This window comes from Ochlerotatus camptorhynchus, unplaced genomic scaffold (genome assembly GCF_037179485.1).
Source record: "Ochlerotatus camptorhynchus isolate MF236.1 unplaced genomic scaffold, CSIRO-AGI_Acam_v1.1 ptg000268l, whole genome shotgun sequence".
NCBI classification, from domain to species: Eukaryota; Metazoa; Arthropoda; class Insecta; order Diptera; family Culicidae; genus Ochlerotatus; species Ochlerotatus camptorhynchus.
In genome coordinates this window covers 1,817,141-1,842,752 of record NW_027040758.1, presented here as the reverse complement: position 1 = coordinate 1,842,752, position 25,612 = coordinate 1,817,141, and the positions used below count along the sequence as shown (strand labels likewise).

The window sequence follows — 25,612 nt, the reverse complement described above, 5'->3', positions numbered from 1 at the left end:
TATTCTAGCAAATGGCGAAAATGCAATAATGCTCCACAGTTCCTTAGGAAGATGGACGAAACGATAGGGTAGTTCTTGTCTCAAATTTACGTACTATGTCTATATTTAGGCAAGGTTGCAAAGACTCATTTCAGCTAAAATAATGTTTTTCGGAATAATAAAACCAAAAGATGGTATGATGGCATGTTTCACTTGTAACTTACAAGAAGAGGTTACAAAGTATGCGTTGGAAACATAAAACCTGTAAATTTTGCTTTCTATGAGTCACAATCAGCGATTATCTGATCGCTGAGTGAGTGAGTGAGTGAGTGAGTGAGTTTGTGAAAAATCGCTGATTGTGACTCTCATGAAGTGAAATAAACAGGTTTAATATGTCAAACACATTCTTTGCAACCTCTTCTTGTATCCTACCAATTCAAAATTTGATCATGGCATCTAATTATTTCATAATTTAAAAAAACATTGTTTTAGCTGAAATGAGTCTTTGCAACCTTGTATTTAGGTGTGTATGTTTGTGTGTGTTTTGTATGTGACTCTACAATTAAATTTTCAACTAACTACATAACGAAACGTGACGGGAGTTAACGGACTTTTTTGGAAATTTGATCAATCAGTTCGTTGATTCGATCGCTTTTGCCCCGCAGGGTCTTCGGGTGTGGTCCAATCATCTGGATAAACTGCGGGACATCTGGTGAGACCTGTTCGGGAGAAAAAGGGGATAATTGATTGTCGGACAGAGATGGCTTGCGATCGAGTGACTTACATTGACAAACTTGGCCAGGGCTTTCATCGTCCGGAAGAGGTGCTCCTCCGATGGTTCCGAGTTGAAGAACTGCAACAGTGCCATCGAGATCTCCACCGCCACGTCGTCGAAGACCACAGTTTTGACTTCCTTACATGCTAGATTGTGGACCAGGGCGGTGCCGATGTCCTTCAGTCGGGGACAGGCCGACAGCAGACAGTGTACGGCGACCTTGGTAGTGGCGCGGATGTTCGATATCGATTGGTTATTGTACTGCCACTCGGAGATGTACAGCAGCCATTCGGAAGCGTTGTCATTCTCGAAAAGATTGCACATCTGGAATTTGTTTAGGGGAGGTGTGTTAGGAAAAGAGTACGGCGATCTGTTTCGAGAACCAATCAAAACTTACAAACAGAGCCATCGCCTGTTGCTCCTCTGGAGTGTGTTTGTCAATGTCCTGGGCAAAGTTCATCAGGACGTGTTCCCGTCTGTCCTGGTGCAGCAGTAGAATGATGTCGTCCTTCAGGGCAGCGTTGGCCATGGCACGAAGCAAGTGGACCCGAACTTCGGTCGACAGCGAACTATCACGGAACATGCGTCCGACGAATACCAGGAAGCCATCACCCAACGCCCACGCGCCTTCTCCCAGCAGGAGATACTGATGAAGCTCGTCTACTGCCACTTGCTCCTCTTCAGAGAGCTTTCCATCGACCAGATTGACCAAACATTCCAATTCGACTTTTGGCTGAAAGAATAAGGAAATTATTATAACTCCAGATAGTCAGTGGCGAACTGTCAAGCCCTTACATCTACTTCCTTGAAGATAATTGGTGGCTCACGGTTCTTCTTCCGCTCCTCCTCCGCCAACCGTTCGGCTTCCTCTTCCTTCAGGACCTTCTCCGAAGGCAGCATCTCCGGTGGAATGGATCCATTGACACCGTTGACGCCGTTCATCGATTCCGCTTCACCCTCAGACATCCCGGTAGAGTTCTGATCACTGTCACCCGAGCTGCGATCCTTTTTGGACTTCTTCTCCTTCTTTTTGCTCTTCTTGTCGATCTTGTCACGGATCTTGTTCCGCCGTTCGTTCAACTCCAGCGACTGCTGCCGGGCCTGTTCGATTTGGTTGTTCAGCTGATCGAATCCTGGACTGCTTTCGCGCCCCGACCTAAGGAAATCCGACTCGTGTTGGAAGTTGGCCGTCGGATCACCACCCGAATCGAGACTGGCAATCAACGGGGCTAGAGTTTGACCCAACGGAGTGGATAGAAATTCCGTCGGTAGGTCTAGGATGTACTTTGGAATGCCGATGCCGCACAGAAACTGGCACAGGTCTTCACTGAAGGTGTTGCAGTTGTGACTCAGAAGGCTGTAATTGCTGCCCCTGTGGATGATAACGAGAATGGAAAGGAATGGTCAGTTTGAGCTTTAACTTGCTTTAAATTGCCACACAAATATAAACACGTCCACAAAATGTCTGCACAAACATATGCGATCCCATCCGTGTCCAACTGCCATCAACAATTGCATCCGCTCGAAACTGAATTGCAATCTAGCGTAGAGAAAATGCATCCCATCCCGATGATGACGATGGTATTAACGCCTTCGCACAATCACACAATCGCAGTACCAGCTTGCAGCTACGTTAGGCCTAAAACCTCTTCGATTTTATTTTTAGTGCTGCTTCAGGCCAAAAAACCTTGCCTAATTTTGTGAAAAACAACCGTCGAAGACGGTGGAAAAGAATCGCACAAAACCACAAGTTTTCCTCGTTTGTGCTGCGCCACTCACTCACCAATACACGGAGTGGTGAACTCACCCGACGCACCACTGATTCGAATACCAACACGACACAATGTATGACGGGACTCCTCCATTTTCCGCCACTCGATGGGTTATTTTTAAACACCCGGCAGATTTTCCTCGACACGCTCACACATTCACACTTTAAGCACACACACACACACACGCACATCCACGTAGGTAACGTCTTGTGTTGAGTAGGTGGGACCCAAATTAGGTTAAATGGTCATCAATCAACTGCGACGACCAAAATGGGAAGAAAATGTATCGAACTAGGTCGTCGCACCTACGCACTTACCTGAAGGTACTTTCCGCCAAGTCACGAAGGTAATCCGTGAGCAAGGTTTGCGGGATAAACGTCTGACCGATCACTTCCTTTCGCAACGGTTCATGGAGCACTGTAGTACCCTGAAATAAGAAAAAAAAGGGGGGAATTTTTCGTTAGTATCATTCCGGACAAAACTACGGTCTGAGAGAGGTAAGATCATTTCTTTGCAAAAACATCCGATCAAATTGGAGATTTATCAGTGAACGCACAACGCACCGGTCCGGAGAAGGAAGAAAATCCTCTTGCAGCGAAAGACACACACACGTTTTCCTTTTTTCCTGAATGGTTAGAATCCTCCTATGGTGAGAACCGCCGCAAGCGAGTAGAACTAACTAAGTAGCACTGCGAGAGAATGCGATCCAACTGCCCCGACTGCGATCGTTTGTGATCATATATTTGCAGTCGCATATGGTAGGCATGGGACGGTGCTCTCTTCTTTTTCTCGGCACGATCTCATTTTCATTCGCTTGCTCTCTCTTTTTCTCTTTCTCGTTCTCTCTCTCGCTCCCTCTCCGACCGTTGATGGCAACGACGACGGTCATCATGTGAACATTTTCACACGCCAGACATTGTGACCCAACAGGAGGCAGCAAAGGAGGCGGAAAACACACGGGAAAAACTCGCAGGAACGTTGGATCATAATACAGGGAGTGGTAATAGAATGGGAACGGTTTTGTTGGCAAAGTTAAGGACAGTTCCACTAATTTTAGCAAAACAGTGGAAACCATCAGAAAGTTTTGAAAATTTCAGTGAAGCCTAAAGAAGTCCAGGGAAGTTTAAAGAACTTCAGATTTTTTTTAGAAACATCGCAGAGGTTCCAAGAAAATCTTGAAAGTCCAAAGAACTTCTGGGATCGTTATTACAAGTCCATTCATTTTAGGGCAGTTTACGAATTCTGTAGGAACCTAATACGGATTGGAGTTAATTCCGAGAATTTCAGAGAAGTTTAATCAACAGACAGATTTCTTTTTCGGAATACATCTAGTATCTACTATACTAGAACCTATCTAGGTTTTCTAATAAGTGGAGGGAATTTTGGGTCAAAATCTTGAAAAACAACAAAAACCCGCTCGGTATGAAAAAGAGTCCTTTTCAATCATTTAGAAACCATCCAATAATCTGTGACTATGCTTTATTGTCAATGACCTAAATCAAAAACCCCTTAAAATGGTGAATCAAGAACACAAATAACTTGTTCGATGGCGGAGTAATCAATTCAAAAAAACAAAACAAAAATCTTAAAATATTAAAAATTCAGGTTTGTCTCGAGGGAACCAAGCACTTTAGAGCAAACACCCTAAAGCTGGAATGACCCGGGTGGTTTCATTAACTTCAGAGAAGATGCAGGAACTCTCAAGAAGCTCTGAGCACTTCAGGGATATCTAGGGAATTTAAAGGAAGTTCGGACTACTTCACAGAACTGCAGACAACTTGAGGAAAATGTGGGAACAGTTCCAAGAGCTTCAGGAAGCTTACAGATCTTTAGGGCAGTTCCGATAACTTCAGAGAAGTTTCAAAAACTTAAGGAAAGTTCAGCCTTTTGGGGTGAGTTGAGCATTTTAGAAAACTTCAGAAATATATCAGGTATATAACGGAAGACGAGTGCCCTGGTGTAGTGGTTAGCATCCATACCTCTCACGCCAAAGTCACGAGTTCAAATCCCAACCCCCGTACAAGTCACGAATGCCCAAGAGCGTTAAAGTGACTATAATATAAAAATATGGGAAAATCATTTCTAGACAGGATAGTTGGGAGTACTTCAAGAATGCTCCAATAGCCTCAGGTAACATTAAAAAGACCTCAGGGCAGTTTCATTAACTTCAAGTAAAGTGCAAAAACTTTCAAGTAGTTCCGAGAACCTCAACAAATTTTTCGATATATTCTGCAAAGTTCCGAGAGCATCAGGAAATTAGCGGAACATGAAGAGAATGCGGGAGCAGTTTAAGGAAAGTTCAATAAACTTCAGAGTAATTCCGAAAACATAAGAAAAAATATAAGATTTCCAACTGCAAAAACTTTTAACATGGTCCGAGTCCTTCAGGGTAGTTCAGGCAATTCATGAGAAGTTTAGAAAAATTAAGGGCAAATTTTATTAACTTAGAGAAAATTAGATTAGAGGAGTAGGCTGTGCGTGCGAATGAATTTCTTTTTTTTCCACGGATTTTTTAAATGTATATTCGGTTGCTGATCCGGTAAAAATTCATAGTCATCATCATAGCTCGATCGCCTGCGCTGTTTATAGTATTCATCGCTGACAGGTGAGGCATAATAGAGATTTTCATGTCCGGTTGTATTGGTGCGTTATGTGAGAACGTGTTAGTGAAAATCCGAGGGAAATACATAACAAATCGCTGTCAAACTCATTTAGGCAGATCTAATTTCATACATTTTTTAGGTTAGCCAGGGGAAAATAATAACAACAACTTCACACTCCGGTGCATCAGGGTTACCAAAACTACAAATAAATCTGTATTTCTACAGATTTTCAGAGTTTTTAAAACCAATATTCTGTATTCACAGATTACAGATTTCTAAAATTTTAACAACAGATTACACAGATTTTTACAATTTGATCAAACATTGAATGAATTAAACATGAGGTGTTTAGTAACAAAACATTATTTTCACTTCAGTGTAATTTTATCAGCACAATATTTTAAATCTATGCATGCTTTTTTTGCGGAATGAAAAAGGAGAATGAGAACATCATTCAATCACCGCATTGTACAGGTGAACCAGTACAGGCAGTACAAACGGGACCAACATCTTAACGAATGAGATAGGGATTCCATCTGAACCTGCAGCATTGGTTTGAACTTCCATAATCTTGCGTGACACTTCGTTGGCTGTAGTCCTTCGGAATTCGAACTGCATCCCACCACGGTCCGTAGCGGTACGGTGCGCCGGTTCAACTTCTGCTCTATTGTCAGTCACAAGCAGTCGATGTCCCTCGCAGAAGAAACGGTTCATCTCATCAGGATCAGCATGTTCAGCGGCAACGTTCTTCTTGGCGTTGTTATGCACACCCTCACGCCGGAGGTTGCTCCAAAGCTTTTTTGCAGGGAGGTTGTGTGCAAAATGCGTTTCCCCGTATCGCTTCTTTGCTGCTGAGATCAACGATGCTGCCTTACTGCGTTTTCGTACAAAGTCGTTCCACTGATTGTCGTTCCTTCTCCTGTTGGGATTTCGCGTGTAGAGTGCGTGTGCTAGGTCTCTCACGGCAATCGCCCTTTCAATTTCTGTTGTAATCCATGTTATAAACATCAATTCGAATGTTATATTGGAAGGATTTTACGCAGGCTTGATAAAAATTATGATTTAATGCTAATTTTCACGAATTTTATATGCAGTCTGCACTAGCGTGCACAGGAATCTTGTTAAGGAGGGGCAATTTTTTTCTTCTATGGTGCATTTAATCTGGGGATGGAGAGTACTCCAAAGTGCGTGGTGGATGGTGCTGTCCACCTACCACTAAAACAGTGCTACTTGTGTTCAATTAAGCTAATTTTATTTATTTTTTGCTCCGGTGGTGGTTCATCTTTTACAATGCAAACTGCTTTCAGACAGCCAATGGAAATTGGCAGTTTAATCCCATCGACGATGTTGATGATGATCGGTTCATCAAATGGTTGCGATAGTAGGTCTTTAACCATTTGCTGCAATGTTGTTGCCTTGGTGGTTGGATTCAGCTGAAGTCACGTCAGATGGGGTATGATAGCACAGACAAACCGACATGAATGACCAATATTTCGCATGCACACTGCGTCGACAAGCACAAGGTTCAAACAGTGCGCATAGCAGTGAATAAACAGTATATTGCTCTTGATCAATCCAATCTTCATCAGTGATGTTGTGTTGAGTACTTGGCACTGATGAAGTCTGCAAGTAGTAGACGCGTATCTGTCAAAAGATAAGCAATTATAACGGAATTAAAAGGAAATAAACCAACACACTCAAAGCCCTTCATGAAAGTATATTGCTGTTTTTGTCCTTGCACCTGGCTTGTAAACCAGCAGTGCTGCCAGCCATTGTGCTGGTATCGTTAAAACATACTGCCATCATTTGCTCCCAAGAAATCTGCTTCGCTGTCAGGACCTCAGGAATTGAGGTTTTGACATTTTTCCACGCTTCCATACTACCAATATGGGTATCACTGCGATTGTGTTTGCCCAGCAACTCGGTCGCTTTCTTCCAATGTCTGAACCCTGTAGGAATCGTTGTAATAATATTTTGCGTAATGTTTTTCTTTACAGGTTAAAAATATAAACCCAGAAAAATATATTCTTCAAGGTCCTGGTATCATCTTTTATTCAGTTACCTTTCTGATATTTTGTGCAGTACGTTTTTGTATATTTTGAAGGCATCGTTACAGTTTATTTTTGACTATTTCAAGGTTTTGTAAGCCTTATATGCTGTTGTAGTTACACTTTACCATAACCGTTGTGAGTACGTTAAACTTGGTCATTTTCAGCAAAAATCGTAGTTAATTTTTTTTTCTTCAAATTTTGATCTAAATGCCAAGGTGATCATTAAAAAGGTTTAAAACATATGTAATTATTGGAACAAAAGCGCACAAAACTATTTTGACAAGCGAGTACAGGATTGTTAACGGAATGATGACTTGTGCGAAGGATTGAGCATGTCAACTCTGTCCCAAAGTACCGCCAGTCGGGGTGACAGAAAGTTATGCCGAATATTTAACATGTTGTAAAGATGATATAAAGAACAAACCCGAAGTTATTGCAGCGCTGTAACATTATAACCACGGTAACAAATGACTTGACATTTTCAGAGAAGATTCTTAGACGAATTTTTAGTACGACAACAATAGACCAAGGTTCAATAGTAAACTAATACAAACTTTTCAATTAGGGAATCCAAAAGCTGTTTTTAAACTTTGTATAGTTGCGAAAAATTCCATCATCAGAATTCCTTGAGGTTCTTTTAGAAATGTTTAGAACTCTATGAGCTCTTTTGAAATTCTTCTCAGAAGTCCACTGGAATTATTTTTAGAACACTTCTTGACTTTTACTCATTACATCTTGGAACTGAAATTCCCCTGAAATTTCAGAAGAATTGCCTCTGTATTCTCCAGAAATTCTTCCCAGAATGAGCTTGAAATTATCCTACGAATTCCCGTGAAATTTTCCTCAACATCCCTTTTCATTCAAAATTTGATTCCCTCGGTATTATTTTCGAAATTATCTTGGAACTATCAGATGCAGGATTCACTAGAAATTATTCGCAGAATTTTCTTGGAATATTCCCCAGAAATCCTTTGGAACTGTCTTCAGAATTCAATATCCTTTACGTTTTTTCGATTTTTTTTAGAACGCTCCTACATGGTTTATTGACATTTTTCTCTTCATATTTTTTTTCTCCGAACACCTTGGAACTGAAATTCCTGTAGAGTCTCAGATATTTTTCCCGGAATGAGCTTGAAATTATCCTTGGAATACGCTTGAAATTTTGCTTAAAATCCCTTTGGAATTTCACTCAAAATTTGATTTTCTCGGTATTCTTTTCGAAATTATCTTGGAACTATCTACAGGATGCACTAGAAATTTTTCACAGAATTTTCTTTGAATTCTTCCCAGATATATTTTGGAACTGTCGTAAAAATTTAATATCCTTGAGGTTCTTCTCGGAATATAGTAGAACTCTTTTTTTCTCAGAATACCTTGGAACTGAAATTCCGCTAAAATTTCAGAAGAATTTCCTCTGTATTCTCCAAAAATTCTTCCCAGATGGAGCTGGAAATTATCCTAGGAATTCCCTTGAAATTTTCCTCAACATCCTTTGGAATTCCATTCAATATTTGATTCTCTCGATATTCTTTTAGAAATTATCTTGCATTCACTAGAAATTATTTTAGAGAATTTTCATGGAATCATCTCCAGAAATCTTTTCTTTTGGAACTGCCCTCAGAATTTAATATCCTTGAGGTTCTTTCACGAAAACGTTGTAGTTTTTTCTACCAGAAATGTTCAATAAAGCTTGTCCCTCCATTCACCAGAACTCTGCTATTTTTACAACAGGAATTTTCAATTCAGCTTGCCCCTCCATGCAGCAGATTGTTGCAAATCTTACACCAGAAATTGTCAATACATACTTGCCCCTAGATAATTTCAATTGACCAGAACGGTGCGAATTTTCTACTGTTAATGCTCAATAAAAATTGCTTCTCCAATGATTGGTGCAGATTTACTTTTTTCCATTTTCCACCAGACATTTTCAATAACTTGCTTCTCCTATCATCAGAATGTTGCAGGTTTTGCACCAAATAAAGCTTGCCCATATTTTCAGATTTTTCATCATAAATGTTCAGTAAAGCAGCTTCCCTCCAATCATCAGAATGGTGCAAATTTTACACCAGAAATTATTCTTAAAGTTTGTTTCTCTATTCAGCAGAAGGATGCAAATTTAGGACCAAAAATTTTCTGAAAAGCTTGCCCATCCATTCACCAGAACGGTGAAGATTTTCCACCAGAAATTTTCAATATAGCTTAATTTTAAATAAAACTTGTGCCTTCATTTACCAGACCAGTGCAAGTTTTCCACCAGAAGTTTTCTGTCCATTTCATTTATCAGACCGATGCAAATTTTGTACCAGAAATTTTCAAAAAAGCATGCTCCTCCATTCACCAAAACGGTGCACCAAAAATTGTTAGTGAAGTTTTTTTCACCATGCAGTTTTGTGGTGAAATTTTCGGGCTATGGCTCTTCATGTAATTTTCCACCATAAATTTTAAATGAAGCTTGCATTCATCAGAACGATGCTAATTATGCACCAGAAAAATGAATAAACCTTGCTTCTACATTCACCACGTTGCAAACTTTCCACCAGAAATTTTCAGTTAAATTAGCACCTCCAAATTTTTAGCGAGATTCCGATTATTCATTTTGATTAGTCCCTCCATGTACCACCTTGATTTTTTTCGATTTACCACCACGTAGGTGAATTTTTATAACCTTTAATTTACCCTCTTCTTTTAACCCTCCATAAACACCCTTGAAACAAAAATTTACACTTGAATTTTTTTGACCAAAAAAAATCATTGATGTTTGTCCCTTCATGCACCTTTGTGGTGCAATGTTCAGGCACCATCTCAAAGGAATTGACGCAATAAAAGGTTTTCAGTGCCCTTATATTATGAAATTGATTAATTATTTAATTTAACTTTATTAGGGAGGCTTTCAGCCTTGGGCTGGTTCACCTCCAATTTATGAAATGAAGTTATTTTACCTTAAATCAAGTTATCAAGATCAAGTTATTTTATATGATAATTTTGTAAATATGGAAAAATCTTATTTATAAAAGGAGGGGCAATTGCCCCACCTTGCCCCACCCTGTGCACGCCAGTGGAGTCTGTCAACATTATCATCATCATGCAGTGGCGACATCTGCGTCGAGCTTTTACGGCAATCTCCCAATAAGGCTGTGAACCATTTGCCTAGTTAAATTCAACTCGTGGTTAAAAGTGACGTTTCGAAAGTTATTCTGTATGTTCGAAAATCCCTGTGCTCTCGATCGACCGGTTTTCGAGAAGAACTCAGCCACGGTTGTCAAACTTTAACTTCTTGTCTGTCAGAAATAAGCACGTTCGGATAGCAGGGTTAATCGATAACTTTCCATCTGTCAAATTTTAACCAAAAGTTAAAAAAAAACTACCAAATGGTTCAGAGCCTAAGAGTCCCGCCAAGAGTGAAGCCTTAAGTACCAATCGAACTGTCAAGCGGGGTACCAAACAAGCAAAGTAAATAAATATTACTGTTCCCACGGCTAGTGAACTAAAAGTATTGCATTCATTACTGACAATATTTCAGTAATTTTAGATGAAAACCATTTCTCCGCTTTATTTAGTACATTGTGGGCGACCCTCGGTTGGTGAGAAAAGGGCCTACAAAGGTTTGTTTACAAAAAGCTTGTATGCCCTTTTCACATGTTGTTCTGGAAGTGAAGAAATGAAGAGTGAGATAAAAGCCAGCTATTCCCGATATTAGACAGGAGATCCAAGGAGGGTTTAACAAGCTTTCTCCAGCGCTACTATCTGCTCTTTCTCGGATTTTCAAGTTTGTTAAATCCAACATGCCAAAAAGAAACCGTGATGATGAAGACGCTTCATCTGATCAATCAGCCAAAATTCTACGTGGCATCGATCCGTGATCAACGTTCTGGGTCTACCTAACCAAAAAATTCACTTGATGTTTCACAGTCAGACATCGAGAAACTCGCCAAGAAATCTTTGAATGTGGATGAAGTTGTTGTGAAATCACTGATACCAAGAAGCCGGCCACTGTCTTTTGTATTATACAAGGTGAGAATCAGCCGCGAATCGAAGTCAAAAGCTATGGTTCCTTTATCTTGGCCACAAGGAATCGAATTTTTTAGGTTGATACAAGGACCCGACATTTTTGGAAGCCGGTGCTGAACGCAGATCCCGGTGCGTCGAACATCAATTAAAGCCAACCGTAACAAATACCTCTTCTACTGCTCTGCCGTTCTACGCATATCTGTCCCATGTTACTTTTGAGCGTTTTTCACTTTTGTTCATAAAACAGTACTTTTTAGGTAGACTTTGGATTGAAAATAGAAAAACATATTGTTTGTTCTGGGTTTGTATAAAAACAACATCAAGCCTAATTGTCCCATGTTGAAATTCTACGCATAACTGTCCCACAAAGATTTTCTCGACTGAATTTATTATTAACGAATCGATTTGTTGTTCACAAATTATTGAAACAGGATTTATACAAGCAAAAGAAACAGTATGAACCATTTTAGGAAGTGGCCGTTTTTATTTAATGTAGATAAATATTAAGAAAAATGGGATTTCATATTAAAATGCCAGTTTCTAATTTCAAACAATGCAATATTACACACTAATGTAGACATTCGCCACCCCCACACTCCCCGTATAGTGTCTACTAGAGACGGTCTAGTATAAAAGAGGAGCGGATTCAAAACAAACTGCCTTGGCAACCTATGCCTGGGTAGTTTCTAGCAACACTGCCAATGCAATTCAGATAGGCGCTGTTTGATTGACTCTGGCTTTGACAGTTCGTTTGGCTCAAAACCAACTTGTCCGCTCCTCTCTTATACTAGACCCTCTCTAGTGTCTACGTGTTTCATGAAAAGCCCCTTATATAATATGATAATACGTAGTATAAAGGTCAACTCCGTACGGAAGAAATATGCATGTGCATGTCAACTCTTCCAAAGTATTTCTTGATCTCATCGAAGCCCACGTTCAACGATCGTGTGACGTATTGATCTTTTGTCCAGAGCATGTCAGCCTTAAATCTATGGTCGGACTTAAATGATTCAGCACAATATCCATTAGGCCTACGTTCATCTTGCTAAGGAGTAGAACAAGATGCTAGGAAGTTTGTGTTCTAAATAGTGCACTCATCATTAGTTTCTTGAGATGCCCATACTTTTAATGGTTTTATAGAAGTGTCAAAAAATTTATTGTTGGTATAATTTAATGATGGAAAGCTATACAAACTATCCAGAATCTTCCAAAACTGCGGAGAACGCAAGCACGCTCATGTAATCACAAGAGTAAAGACGTCAAACGCAACGTGGCCATCAAAGCAACACTGACAGTAACAGTTTCTAGTGGGACTAACATGCGTAGAATTTCCTACTTCAGTGCAAATTTCTAGGCATAACAGTCCCAATACATATTGTTCGTATAAAAATAGGCTTAACTGATTTTATTGAAGGTAATTTCTGTAGTTTTCACTAAAACATATTGATTCTGTTGAAATGTGAACAATGTGTTAACTTATTTTAGCGTATATTTCTTCCAATGAGCAGAAATGATTCGAAGCATTATTCGCGATTTTCTCAGAAGCAACTTTTGAAATATGGGACTGATATGCGTAGAACACTCGTGCTCATTTGACCGTCTACTACCAAAACGTCCGTGTGGTTTTAGGACTAAAACGAATGCTCTTCTCCATTCGCTGCTTTCTTGTGATTTTGACGTCGTTATGGGTGATAACAACCTGCCGAATCTAGCTTGGGACTTCGATCAGGATGTCCAAGGATTGTTGCCTCTCAATGCTTAATCTGAACAGAAACTTGCTGTAGTCGAGTCCTTACTGTCTGCAGGACTTAAGATCTGGTCAACGCGAATGGTAAACTTCTCGACCTGGAGCTCGTCAGTGATTCAGATCCTATTGAGCTGTTAGAGCCGCCATCTGTCTTTTTTGAAAGTTGATCGCCATCATAAGCCGTTAGTTTTGAAAGTTGATATCCTTTCGAGCGACCACCCGTCATCGCATCCAACAGCACGCGTAAAATTTCACACGGTGTCATCTCGATGCTATTAATGAGAGCCTCTCAGCGTTGAATTGGGTGCAATAACTTAACTTACCTACCATTGATGCCACCGGGTCCGTATTCTATGGCAATATTTATAAAGTAAAGGCTGACTAAAAATAAATTGATACGCCCCTCGCACACCGCTAGCACGCCTCTAGTGTTGGAAATCGAAAATCTTTGTCAGTGGTTTGTTTACACATCTATAGAGAACAACTGGTGCAAGTTTGATCAAAGTAGTCGATCGCGTTCAGAAATATAAACGACAATTGGAACTCGAAAGAAGAAAAAATATTGTGCACAAACACCTGGAAAATCCGGAGTGGTCCGGTTCCAAGCTGGCTAAAGTGCTGAAGATGCCAAAAACAACAGTTTGTCGAGTGCTCAAAACCTACAAGGAAACCCTGAGTGTGGAAAGGAATCAGTGGACCTACGAAAAAAACTGGAACCAGGGATTGTCAGTTGCGCAGCAAGGTGTTAGTACAAGGTGCGTTAAAGCAAACCCCAGTCTTTCGATCCAAGATGTGGCCAGAAGGTACAACGTCAACTTTCAAACGGTGCAGAACATCCTTGCCAGGGAAGGATACAAGTCGCATAAAGCACGACCGTGTTTTGACAAAACACAAGGGCTGCACTTTGATCGATGACAAAACATACGTCAAACTCGATTTTAAGCAGCTTCCCGGTCCAAAGTTGTACATCGTGACTGGACGTGGGGATGTGCCGAGAAGATTCAAGATCGTGTTTGCCGACAACTTCGCGAAGTGTACCATCCATAATCGGGTTCTGGTCTACGAGACAGTTATGGGACAGAGATCGATTAGCTTTACGCCGGGAGTTCCACAAGGCCCCATCCTTGGACCAACGCTCTGGAACGGCATGTACTACGGCTTGCGGAAGCTCAAGCTGCCCAAAGGTATCGAGATCGTTGGCTTTGCGGACGATGTCGTCTTAGCGGTAACATGCGAGACGCAAGAACAGGTGGAAATGTGGGGAATACAAAACAATTAACGAAACAAAACAAAAATCCTAAAAAAACATTTGGCCAAGGACGTACCTTGACTAGGCAGAGTGGAGTTCAGCACTATTGTCTGCTCCGGTGTCCTGCGGTTCAATGTTGGTCAACATGCCAATCATCATCAAGCAGCGCGCAAAATTTCCACCGCACCAAAAAAAAAAAATAACCCCGTTTTGAGGAAAAGAAAAATATTTCCTGTTTTGATTTTAGATTTTTGCGCCATTCCACTAACGACCGGCACGTGAACCAATCTCTCTCGCCCGCGAAAACGCGTCAAAATGTTCCCCTTCTCCCACCCACGGGCCTATCCATTCATTATAAAGAGCATCATCGAAGACGAGGTAATTCCACTGCTTCTTCTGATGATGGTGAATGCGCCCCACAAGGCCCGAAGGTGCTCCAATTTTAGACAGGGAATCGTCGTCATTTCGGGTTACATTTTAGGAATATGCACTTGTATACGTGTTTAATATGCTAATGCACATATTGGTGTGCTGCATGCATGCACATTCACATATTGGCTCAAAAGCGGGAATATTTAAAAATAAAACGCATTCCTCGTTGCGCCCGGAGTTAATAATAAAAATGATAATTTGGAACAGATGCATCGTGATGTGAGTTAACGCAGTCTCGCTGTTTTTGGTGTATTCGGTTAATGATAATAAACGGGCAGGTTAATCCACGTTGCAAAGCTCAAAGGTAAACTACCACCTAGTAGAACAAAGGTTCATAGCAAACGCCTAGTTAATGTGCTTTCATCTGTCAAATAGTAGGCAATTCTGCGCCCTGCCGCTGCCATGGACGCAAGTGGCGAGATGAGTAGGCACAGGATTTGTGTTGTTGTCGTGGTTCTATTTTTAAAGTGATGATATTTCCACTGGGGCCGACGCGTTGTATCTAGAGAGGAGACACATATCCCTTAATTCTCGCTTGAAGAAGCAAAATAACGGTCAGGTAAGTGGGCGTTGTTATTCACTTGCACGTAGGTACAATTTCCCGAAACGAAAACGGCCTCTTCCATCGGGATTGGGATGGAATAGTGGAATGCTATTGCCGCAGTGGGAGCGAGCATCACGTCGTCTCGTCATCATCGGGTAAGTTGCGGAAAACTATTTTGTCTCACAGTGACGATTGAACGCTTTTGGAATGCTCCAGATGTTTGAATTTTGGCTGTTTCCGTCTCATTTTTACTCTCTAATGAGTAGTAAATTGAGATGTTTGGTTTAGCAGCCAGCTTTAGACATCCCTCCCCTTCGTGCTTGTTTTGCTATACCTTATTCATGACCGGTCACACCTTCTCCCCAATCAAATACTACATCATTTATGCATGTCCCCTTACCAACAAAATATTTCTAATTTTTCAAAGTTATTTCCAAGAGTGAGATCCATAAATTTGCCTACGTAAACAATTTCTATGAGACCGGGTTAGGCAGACATGCAAATCACAAAATTTATCCCAAAATTCCACGGCTCAAACGACACGGCTGGCCGGCTGGTTGGCCGGCCAGGCAGCGATATATTTTTATCCAACGTAGATCGGTTTTTTTTTTCATTTCCATTAATATGCCACCACGGTAAAGCAAAGGTGTACGTACCTAAAGGAAATCGGTCGATTTACTCACCGGTGAACAGCTCGTAATGCCGTGCGATCCGTAAAAGTACTCCCGGCCGAAGACGACCACAGCCGTGTGCCAAATACCGTCGATGTGGCGACCTGGAATGGTGAGGAGAAGAAGGGAAGTTTTATTACGATGTTACGATGCTCCCGGTTGAAATGGAAACGATTTTATTCTATATTATGGTGGTTGTCTGCAATATGCCCCTTGTCACAATTTATGTTTTTTTTTACTTTTATGTACTAACCAATGGACTGACTGGCCAACAGAATAACCAAATAACAATTAATAACTGATCAAACAAAAAAAAACAAAAGGTTGTAAATGCGAATAATGGTTATCATTGAAGCCCTAATTTGCTAATTTCTATCAGTAAATGACATTAATTTTGCGATAATCTTAACAATTCAAAGAGAATGAAATTGCTTAGCGAAGAATTTATAATTTATCTTTTCAATGCTTTTGCCGAATATTTACACTTATCACGAAGAATGGATCATAAAGGCTGACTAAAAGTAAATTTGTACGCACAAAAAAACCTGCAATTCGTGATTCAATAAGTTTAAAAAGTCCATTAATGGTTGCTTAGCAGTACTTTTATTAAAACTTCAAAGTTACAGCATTAGATGGTTCCATTTCTCCAGTTCGAACGAAATCTCGAACCTTCCTCTTGATCGAGCCCATCAGCGCCCGCACAGTGGAAATGGACACGGAATCAGCGCATTTCTTCCATTTTGTCCTTCGTCAAAGTCGCTGCTTTGAAACTGCCCAGTATTTTTCGATTGGTTGAAATTCCGGGAAAATCGGAGGATTCATACAAAATCGATCTTGTTGTCAGCATACCACTCCAGAACCACCTTAGAGTAGTGGCAGCTGGCCAAATCGGGCCAAAAGATGACTTCGATGTAAACATGGGATGTCATAGTCGAAGATGTGACGAATGGTTCTGTTTTCAGGCCAAAACTGCAAATCGCTTGCCAAATCATGGCCTTCTTCGCGAACTTGTCGGCAAACACGAACCTGGAATTTTCCCGGCACATCCCCACATCCAGTCGCGATGTAAAACTTTGGACCGGGAAGCTGCTTAAAATCGTATTTGACGTATGTTTCGTTATCGATCAAAGTGCAGCCTTTGTGTTTCGTCAAAACACGGTCGTACAAGAGCCTTGCACGTTTTTTGGCCACGGAATTCTGCTTCATGTGCCGGTTCGGATGTTTACCTGCTTTGTACGACTTGTATCCTCCCCTGGCAAGGATGTTCCGCACCGTTTGAAAGTTGGCGTTGTACCTTCTGGCCACATCTCCGATCGAAAGACCGGGGTTGGCTTTAACGCACCTCAAAACCTTGCTGCTCAGCTGACGATCCCTGGTTCCAGTTTTTTCGTAGGTCCGCTGCTTCCTTTTCACACTCAGGGTTTCCTTGTAGGTTTTGAGCACTCGACAAACTGTTGTTTTCGGCATCTTCAGCACTTTAGCCGACTTGCAACCGGACCACTCCGGATTTTCCAGGTGTTCGTGCACAATATTTTTTCTTCTTTCGAGTTCCATTTGACGTTATTTCTGAACGCAATCGACTACTTTGATCAAACTTGCACCAGTTGTTCTCTATAGAAATGTAAACAAACCACTGTCAACGATTTTCGATTCTCAACACTAGAGGCGTGCTAGTGGCGCGTGAGGAGCGTACCAATTTACTTAGTCAGCCTTTATCATTCGAGTGGTTTAAAATGACGTTTCCTACCACTGTATATTTACCATGGAACGATACTATGAGATTTTATCTTCTAGCACTTCGAAAAAAGAGGTCATTTATTTATTTAATCGCATAATTTTCTTTAAATATAGTCCCAAAACTGCTCGATTATGTGATTAATTACTAAGTTTGACACCGAACTAGTTATGTTGTTTGATAGATGCATGGAAAAGTTTTGACTAGGATATTTAAAAGGTAAAAAGTTGAGGGTTGTGTCCAAAGCACGACCGCATGTTGACGTAGAAGTACGAGATTATTTTGCTGTTCCATTCAATAATGCAATACATAAGTGACAAGGTTTAGAAATTTAATTGAAACTCGAAATCCTTGATATTTTTCACGGATGTCCCTTGAACTTTCGTTTGAATTCACTTCTAGCTGCACCGGTGGTGTATTGGTAAGCGTGATTACCTCTTACCCCAGCAGGCCTGGGTTCAATCCCAGTCGGGAAGTAAAGCCGTTGGTCCTTGGTTCATGAGTTGATGGATCGATAGGTAGGGTCCATATGTGGGAGCTGCCTCACTGGCATCGGTAGCATTGGGGCTCAGCACGGAAAACAAGTCAAGGAAAAAATCTTTCTTATTCCCTCAGAATTCAATACTCTCGGAATTTCTTTGAAGATCTCATATTTTTTTCCTGGTTCATCATCAAAACTCACGGACTTCTCCTGGTGATTTAGAATTTCCTGGCTTTTTCACGATTTCCCGGTTCACTGATCACCCTGTGGCCAAGGTCTTATCCATCTGAATAACATTACTGGAGATAGCAATCTCCTATCTAGTCAAAATACAGAAAACGAAACTTTTGCTCATTCGTAAGGATACATTTCTAAAAGCGTTGGTTACTCAGCGCATGTAGTGAATGTAGACAAGCGCATTATAATCGCCGCCAGACTCTAATAAAATATAAGCGGCGCAATAATAAGTCTAGCGACAGGAGCTCGCTGGAACCGCGATGAAAGTTTGAAGGTCGATGAAAGAAGTTCGGCGGAGCCATGGCCGTCGTGTCTGGTTCGATCCAAATGCACTTGGGGAAAACACATAGCGTATCTGAGGCAGAGATGCCAACAGCGAATCAATTTCCTTTGTTCCATTACCGGCACTTCATGGGGAGCCCACCTGGAAGATCTGATAAGACTCTACAAGACTACCATTCTCTCGATTTTGGAGTACGGTAGCTTTTGCTTTCAATCGGCGGCAGGGACTCACATATTGAAGCTCCAAAGGATTCAATATCGTTGCATTCGAATCGCGCTAGGTTGTATGCAATCGACGCATACCATGAGTCTTGAAGTTCTTGCGGGCGTCCTCCCCTTAACAAATCGTTTTGCAGATGTATCGTTCCGGTTCCTCATCCACTGTGAAGTCATGAACCCGCTGGTGATCGAAAACTTTGAGAAGCTGCTAGAGCGGAATCCTCAAACACGATTCATGAGCTTGTACTACGAGTACATGACTCTGGACATCGGCCCCTCCTCGTTCAACCCCAATCGCGCTGTCTCCCATCAGTTCAGTTGTTCTTCCGTGAGATTCGATCCCACAATGAGATTGTCCCAACTATTTTTGCGAACAAATACCGAGAAGAGATTTTTCACAGATGGGTCGGTGATAAATGCTTCCACTGGTTTTGGAGTATTCCACGATCTTCATAGCGCCTCATACAAGCTTCAAAAGCCGTGTTCGGTATACGTTGCTGAACTAGCAGCTATATCGTACACGTTAGAGCGTATTGCCTCACTTCCACCTGACCATTATTTCATTTTTACGGATAGCCTAAGCTCCCTGGAGGCTATGCGTTCAATGAGGCCGATGAAGCACTCGGCGTATTTCCTCCAGGAAATACGATCGTCATTGAGTGCTTTATCAAACAGCTCGCATATCATCACCTTGGTATGGGCAACAATCAATACGAAACTAACGATTTTAAATTGGCTCACTACTTGACTTGCCTATTGGTCCCAAGCCATCGATTAACGTACCCCATTCTAGTAGAAATTCTAGTACTACGCAATGTTTGTTTTGATTAGCTATGAAAGTTTGACAGATAAAACGAGGGGTTATTGGTTTTTCCTATGTTTCGGGGGGTGAATCGATTTGCTTGGGACCGAAGAGAGTACCAGAGCTGAGCCAAAAAGTTGAGCACGTTATTTCGGGACCTTCTAGTCTTAGAGTTACCGGTATGGTATGGGTCCCTTCTCATTGCTCTATCCCGGGCAATGAGAAAGCGGACTCGCTGGCCAAGGTGGGCGTTATGGAAGGCGATATTTACGAGCGACAAATCGCCTACCACGAATTTTTCACGATTTCTCGTCAGCAAGTCCAACTGGCAACAAAAGTGGAATGATGGTGATCTGGGAAGATGGCTACATTCTATTGTCCCAAGGTGTCGATCAAACCCTGGGTTAAAGGGTTGGATATCAGTCGTGATTTTATTCGTGCTCATGTCCAATCACTGTTCGTTAAACGCCCACCTCTTCCGTATTACGCTTGCCGACAGCAACTTGTGTACCTGTGGAAACGATTATCACGACATCGAGCATGTTGTTTGGTCCTGCTCCTTGCATCATGAGGCGAGATCCGTTCTGTGTGATTCCCTTAGGGTCCGAGGAAAACAACCCTTTGAGCCAATTAGAGACGTCTTGGCTTGCCGTGATATCGACTTTATGAAGCTTATTTACGACTTTCTTAAAGCTGTTTGTTCAGATCAAAGAAAAACAAAACCGTTTTTTTTTGTAAATCAACCGTAAATAAAGTTGATCAAACTGCAAGAATTCGTTTAATATAGTGTTAGTGTTTATAGTTTGTGGTTTTAGTTGAAGTACTCACAATTTTAGTTATTGTTCCTCCTGCAAACAACCTTTCTTCTACCTAGACCGCTCTGAAATGTTATTCCGCCTATTACAAAATTCAGTGTTTTAATTTAATTCATTTGTTACAGTGTTTATCTCGTTTTACCTATCTGTGAGTCGTCTGCTTGCCGTTCCGTGTTTTGTAACCTCCACTGACCTAAATTTGTCCACAAACTTTCTACAAAATGCCCAAAGCACAGAATACTAAAAAACTCACTTTTAAGCACTTTCTAATCGATACTGTATTGTTTGTGATTTTCTACCTTCCGTTCTTTGACAGATTATCTTCTATTCATCTATCTATCCTCCTCTCTTCAATCCGTCACTTCATCTGTCATACTACTTACTACCTCATCGTCCAAATTCACTGCAGCGATGGAGGAGGGCAACGGCCAGTGTTGCCAGAACATTCCCCGGCCCGTAACTCTGTCCGGGAAGCCACATCCGGCTCAGGGTTACCCTCTGCTATCTCCATCACGGCCAGTTTCGCTGTCGCTCGTTTGTACCTTCCGGCATTGGTACGCACCCATGCTTGACGGACCCTGCCGTCGCCGGATACGATGATCTCTTCCACCATTCCGCGGATCCAGCACTTCCGGTTGGCACCCTCCACGACGTAAACTAAATCTCCTGCTCGCAACGGTCTTGCCTCACCGAACCACTTCGTTCTTTGGTTCAACGACGGCACATACTCCTTAATCCACCGCTCCCACGTCACGCTGGCCAACTGCTGCGAACGCTGAAACGCATCCCGAAGGGCCACTGCCGGATGGGGAGGTGGACAGATACTACCAGGCTGGTTCGCTGACGCTCCCCGCAAGAAATGATTCGGGGTGAGCGCTTCTGCTTCGTCGGACTGCTGCGACACGTAGGTGAGCGGACGGGAGTTGATAATGTCCTCCGCTTCAAAGATGGCTGTCTGCAGTATCTCGTCCGTTAGTCGCCTTCCATCATCAAGCGCTGTCAGCGCTTCCTTCACTGAGCGGACTAAGCGCTCCCAGACGCCTCCCATGTGAGGTGCGGCGGGGGGATTGAACGTCCACTTCGTTCTCGCGTTCGTTAGCTGGTCTGCACAGTCATCTCTAATGCCCTGTACAGCCTCCACCACTTCCTTACTAGCTCCACGTAGGTTTGTCCCGTTGTCCGAGAAGAATTCGATCGGCCAGCCCCGGCGACCAATAAACCGATATATCGCCATCAAACACGACTGGGTGGTCAGCCCATGTGCCACTTCCAAATGAACCGCACGTGTTACCATACAGGTAAACAGCGCAATCCACCTCTTCTCTGATCTACGTCCTACGGTCACATCGAACGGTCCCATATAATCGACCCCGACGTAGCTGAAAGCACGTAGATTCGGTGTGACCCGCTGTACTGGCAGCGGAGCCATCCTAGGAACTTCAGGACGACAACGATTCACCTTGCACCATACGCAGGACGCTGATACCTTCCTGACTACTGCATCTATGTGCGGGATGTAATACATCTGCCGCAACTCGTTCTTCACTGCTTGACGGTACCCGTGGGCACTCTTCTCATGGTAGTGCTGAACTATCAGCCTCGTGATCCGATGGTCATCCGGCAGAATCACCGGAAATCGCAGATCGAATGGCAGAAATTCCGCTCGCTCCACTCTACCCTCCACCCGGATCAGTCCATTCTCGTCGATCAGCGGAGTCAGCTTGTATAGCGGACTAGACTTTTCGATAGTCATCCACTGGCTCACCGGACGATCCTTGTTTCTCGTTAACACTTTCAGTTCGTCGATGAAGCTCTCCGACTGCGCCACTTTCAGCAGACACTGCTCCGCTTTCTCGTACTCCTTTTGCTGCAACGGAACTCTGACCGATGCAATGGTTCTCGACTTCCGTGCTTTCTTTTGTCCGCTTGTCGCTCTTAGCGTCTCAATCGGCAGCTTTTCAATCCTTCGCTTACAGTTCGACACGAAACGGAACACGCACGCCATCGTTCGGACCAACACTGTCCACTTCGAGAAACGGTTTACGTCCACAAAAACCGCAGGCACCTTCACGTCATGTAATAGGAGGTGAATCCGGAGCTCCTCCCTCGTGTTCGCTGGTAGCATTTCCTTTTCTGGCCACTCCTGCTCACTCTTGTACAAAAACACTGGTCCTCGCGCCCACGTGCTGTCAGTATGCATTTCGGGTCCTTGCCCCACTTCGTTAGTTGGTCTGCCACGTTTAGTCTTGACGGCACCCAACGCCAGTCCGTCAACTTCGTTAGGCTGAGTATCTCGCCGATCCGAAACCCGACGAACTGTTTATACCTTCGCTGGTCATATCGAATCCATGAGAGCACTACGTTTGCGTCGATCCAATACACCACCCGGTCAATTGTAAAGCTATGACTCTCGAACACCATTCGTGATAGACGTGCTCCTAAAACGGCCGCTAGAAGCTCCAGTCGCGGTATTGAGATCTGTTTTAACGGTGCCACTTTGGCACGACTCATGACCAGCGCACACTGCACTTTACCTCGTACAGTTGCCCGAAAATACGCCACGCTTCCGTACGCCGCCTCGCCTGCATCAGCGAATACATGCAGCTGTATGTCCGTAACTTCATCTGATCTGGCATTTCCGAAATAACTCCGCGGTAGCTGGAACGATCCGATGTTCTTCATCATTTGTATCCATCGCCGCCATTTTTCGAAGGAAATCAGATTGATTTTCGTATGCCAATCACAGCCGGTCCGCCAGAGATCTTGGATCAGCATTTTTCCAAGTATAGTAACCGGAGTAAGGAATCCCACTGGGTCGAATTGCGCCATCACGTAACTGAGGATAATCCGCTTCGTAGGATACTCTTCGCCACCGATAACCATAAAGGATTCCGCTTTCGACATAGTTGTGAAACAGAATACGTCTTCCATCGGCTTCCAAACTATGCCCAGTACATGCTCATACTCGGCGTCTTTATCCCGGGAAAAATGAACAGATTATCTTCTATTCATCTATCTATCCTCCTCTCTTCAATCCGTCACTTCATCTGTCATACTACTTACTACCTCATCGTCCAAATTCACTGCAGCGATGGAGGAGGGCAACGGCCAGTGTTGCCAGAACACTGTTGATGTATGTATGTTTAAGTTTTAAATTAGTTCAAAATGCTTTCCTTTGTCCTCCCTCCAAATGATCAATAAATGTAATCCCTAATCTCGAGTAAGCCGCGAGTAATCGGCCCCCGTTCTACTAACATTAATTGTAAGAAAATGATATTCACACACAATCAGGTAAAAAATATTCGGCTCCGCAAAGCTAACGCATTTGAGCCTTGACCAATAACTGGATTATAAAAAAAAACATGTAATGTTTCACAATTCTGAGTAAAATTTTACTCCACTGTGAGTGGATTTCGATAGCCTTGTTGATACTGAGCTGTCAACTGCTAAGCGCTCAATTTACAGTGTTCTAGTCACCTTTCATATCACTAGTGGCGGGAATAATAGAAGAGTGGACCATATTGTTAATTTATAATATTTTCCACTACGCAACGTTGCATTTTTTTTATTTAAAAATGATTGTTTTTTCCTCAAGAGTAACTTTTTTAAAAAGGCGTTTTTAAAACTGTATTAATATTAAAAAAAGACAATCGTAGCTTGAAACAGCTTATCTGATCAAAATATCATCTAAGAAGATGATGTAGAAATGGTCTTTGATAAAAATGCACTGAAAGGGAAACAACAGTAAATGTATGAAATAATAAAACGTTGACTTTATCGGAGGACCCCTTTCGATTTTTTCTAATTTTTATTGTGAAGAAAGCTGATGTTATGTTCTAAAACCTGGAGGAAAGTGTTAGCCTGACGGAAAGTGTTATATGAAAAATGCAACCTTGGGTAGTAGCCAACATATGAGCAAAATTTAATTCAAATCGAAAACAATCATGTCCAACCGGTTTGCGTTTTGGGCTGGAAATGCTCTATTGTTGATTTAAATTAATTTTTGACAGCTTTAACCAAAATGCGCATACTTGCCGTAAAACGGGGTTAGTAATATCTGAAAGGGTTTCTCAAGACTTTTAAAAATATCTGAACCACATTTCACTTCGATTTTCATGAAGATCGATTTTATCGATAGTATTTAGGAGCCATCCTAGGGTATAGATTTTTCCTTAACCTATATCGTTAATAACTAGTTGTTTCGACAATTTAACATGTTTGATGTAATTTTGTTCAAAGTCAGTTACCACTATTGAAATTTGGTTCTTGAACTAATTTGCCTTCAATTTTCAAACTAATTTTCCCAACTTTCTCTTTCACCCGTAAATGCTATGGACACCCATAGGGACCTGATATTGAGAGTCCAACATAGACATCACTTATACAAGTTTTGGATGCCTTTGTGATGGGGACCGTAATGAAATGAAGCTATTTAATACCTTGAGTAATAATCATCGACAAGACATTTTTAGTCCAGATAGATTTATAACATGTTTCATCAGCTCAGTCTGAACCTAGCATAATATTACACGAGAAAGGCACTTGTCACCGGTAGGTTGATCAATCAGGATCAATCAGCCTAATCAAAGAAGCTTCAAATACCTAGAAAGTTTATCAAACAAGAGTTCGAGAAACTAAAGTTGATCGACTGAAGAAAAATCGACACCCACAATTATGTAGTACAAACTATTGAACTTAAGCATTCTACTTTCTAACGACTGGCAGCTTTAATTAGAGAAACAGGAAAATAGGTGTGAGTAGTTTCGTTTGGCGTAATTTCAACTATTTGTCTGTATCTAAAAACTATAAAGGAAAATTTATGGCACCAGCTCGGAAACGAAAACATTGTATTGCAAACGAACCACCACGCGTCTCCATAGAAACCGATTATGTACTTATGTGTGTCATGTAGGTACGATATAACTGAACTTACCTAGCAGCATCTGAGACATCATAGCAGCCATGCCTTGGGTCAAATCGTAAATGTACAGCACCACATCGTTGCTTTCCTCCATTGTTTCTGTTGTTTTATTTTCGGTTTTCCTTTTCACTTGTCCACTGTCAATCAGCAGCCCGATGAAATTTTCAATTATTTTCTAGAAACACTATCACAATTTCCTTCTCGTTAATACCAAGCACCAGGATGATTATGTCACTCAATTTGCACTTTCTTCTTGATTTATAATCAGTCGAGTCTCCTATGACAACAG

General features: G+C 41.9%; 1 protein-coding gene across 1 annotated transcript; it reads right to left on the bottom strand.

Moving 5' to 3' along the window:
• Window positions 1-502: 502 nt before the first annotated feature.
• LOC135705519 (uncharacterized) lies at window positions 503-25,612 on the bottom strand. Its single transcript, XM_065227295.1, has 7 exons — window positions 25,336-25,612; window positions 15,844-15,935; window positions 2,844-2,953; window positions 1,550-2,126; window positions 1,152-1,487; window positions 764-1,078; window positions 503-698 (listed from the first exon to the last, which is right to left on the bottom strand). Exons 1-7 carry the CDS (start codon window positions 25,415-25,417, stop codon window positions 582-584), a joined length of 1,629 nt encoding a protein of 542 aa, XP_065083367.1. The 5' UTR covers window positions 25,418-25,612; the 3' UTR covers window positions 503-581.

Coding starts and splice junctions, on each gene's coding strand:
- LOC135705519 (XM_065227295.1), bottom strand. CDS start 25,417: ATGGAGGAAAGCAACGATGTGGTGCTGTACATTTACGATTTGACCCAA. Junction 15,936..25,335: donor GATGTCTCAGATGCTGCTAG/GTAAGTTCAGTT, acceptor TCACCATTCCAG/GTCGCCACATCGACGGTATT. Junction 699..763: donor CCCTGGCCAAGTTTGTCAAT/GTAAGTCACTCG, acceptor TCTCCCGAACAG/GTCTCACCAGATGTCCCGCA.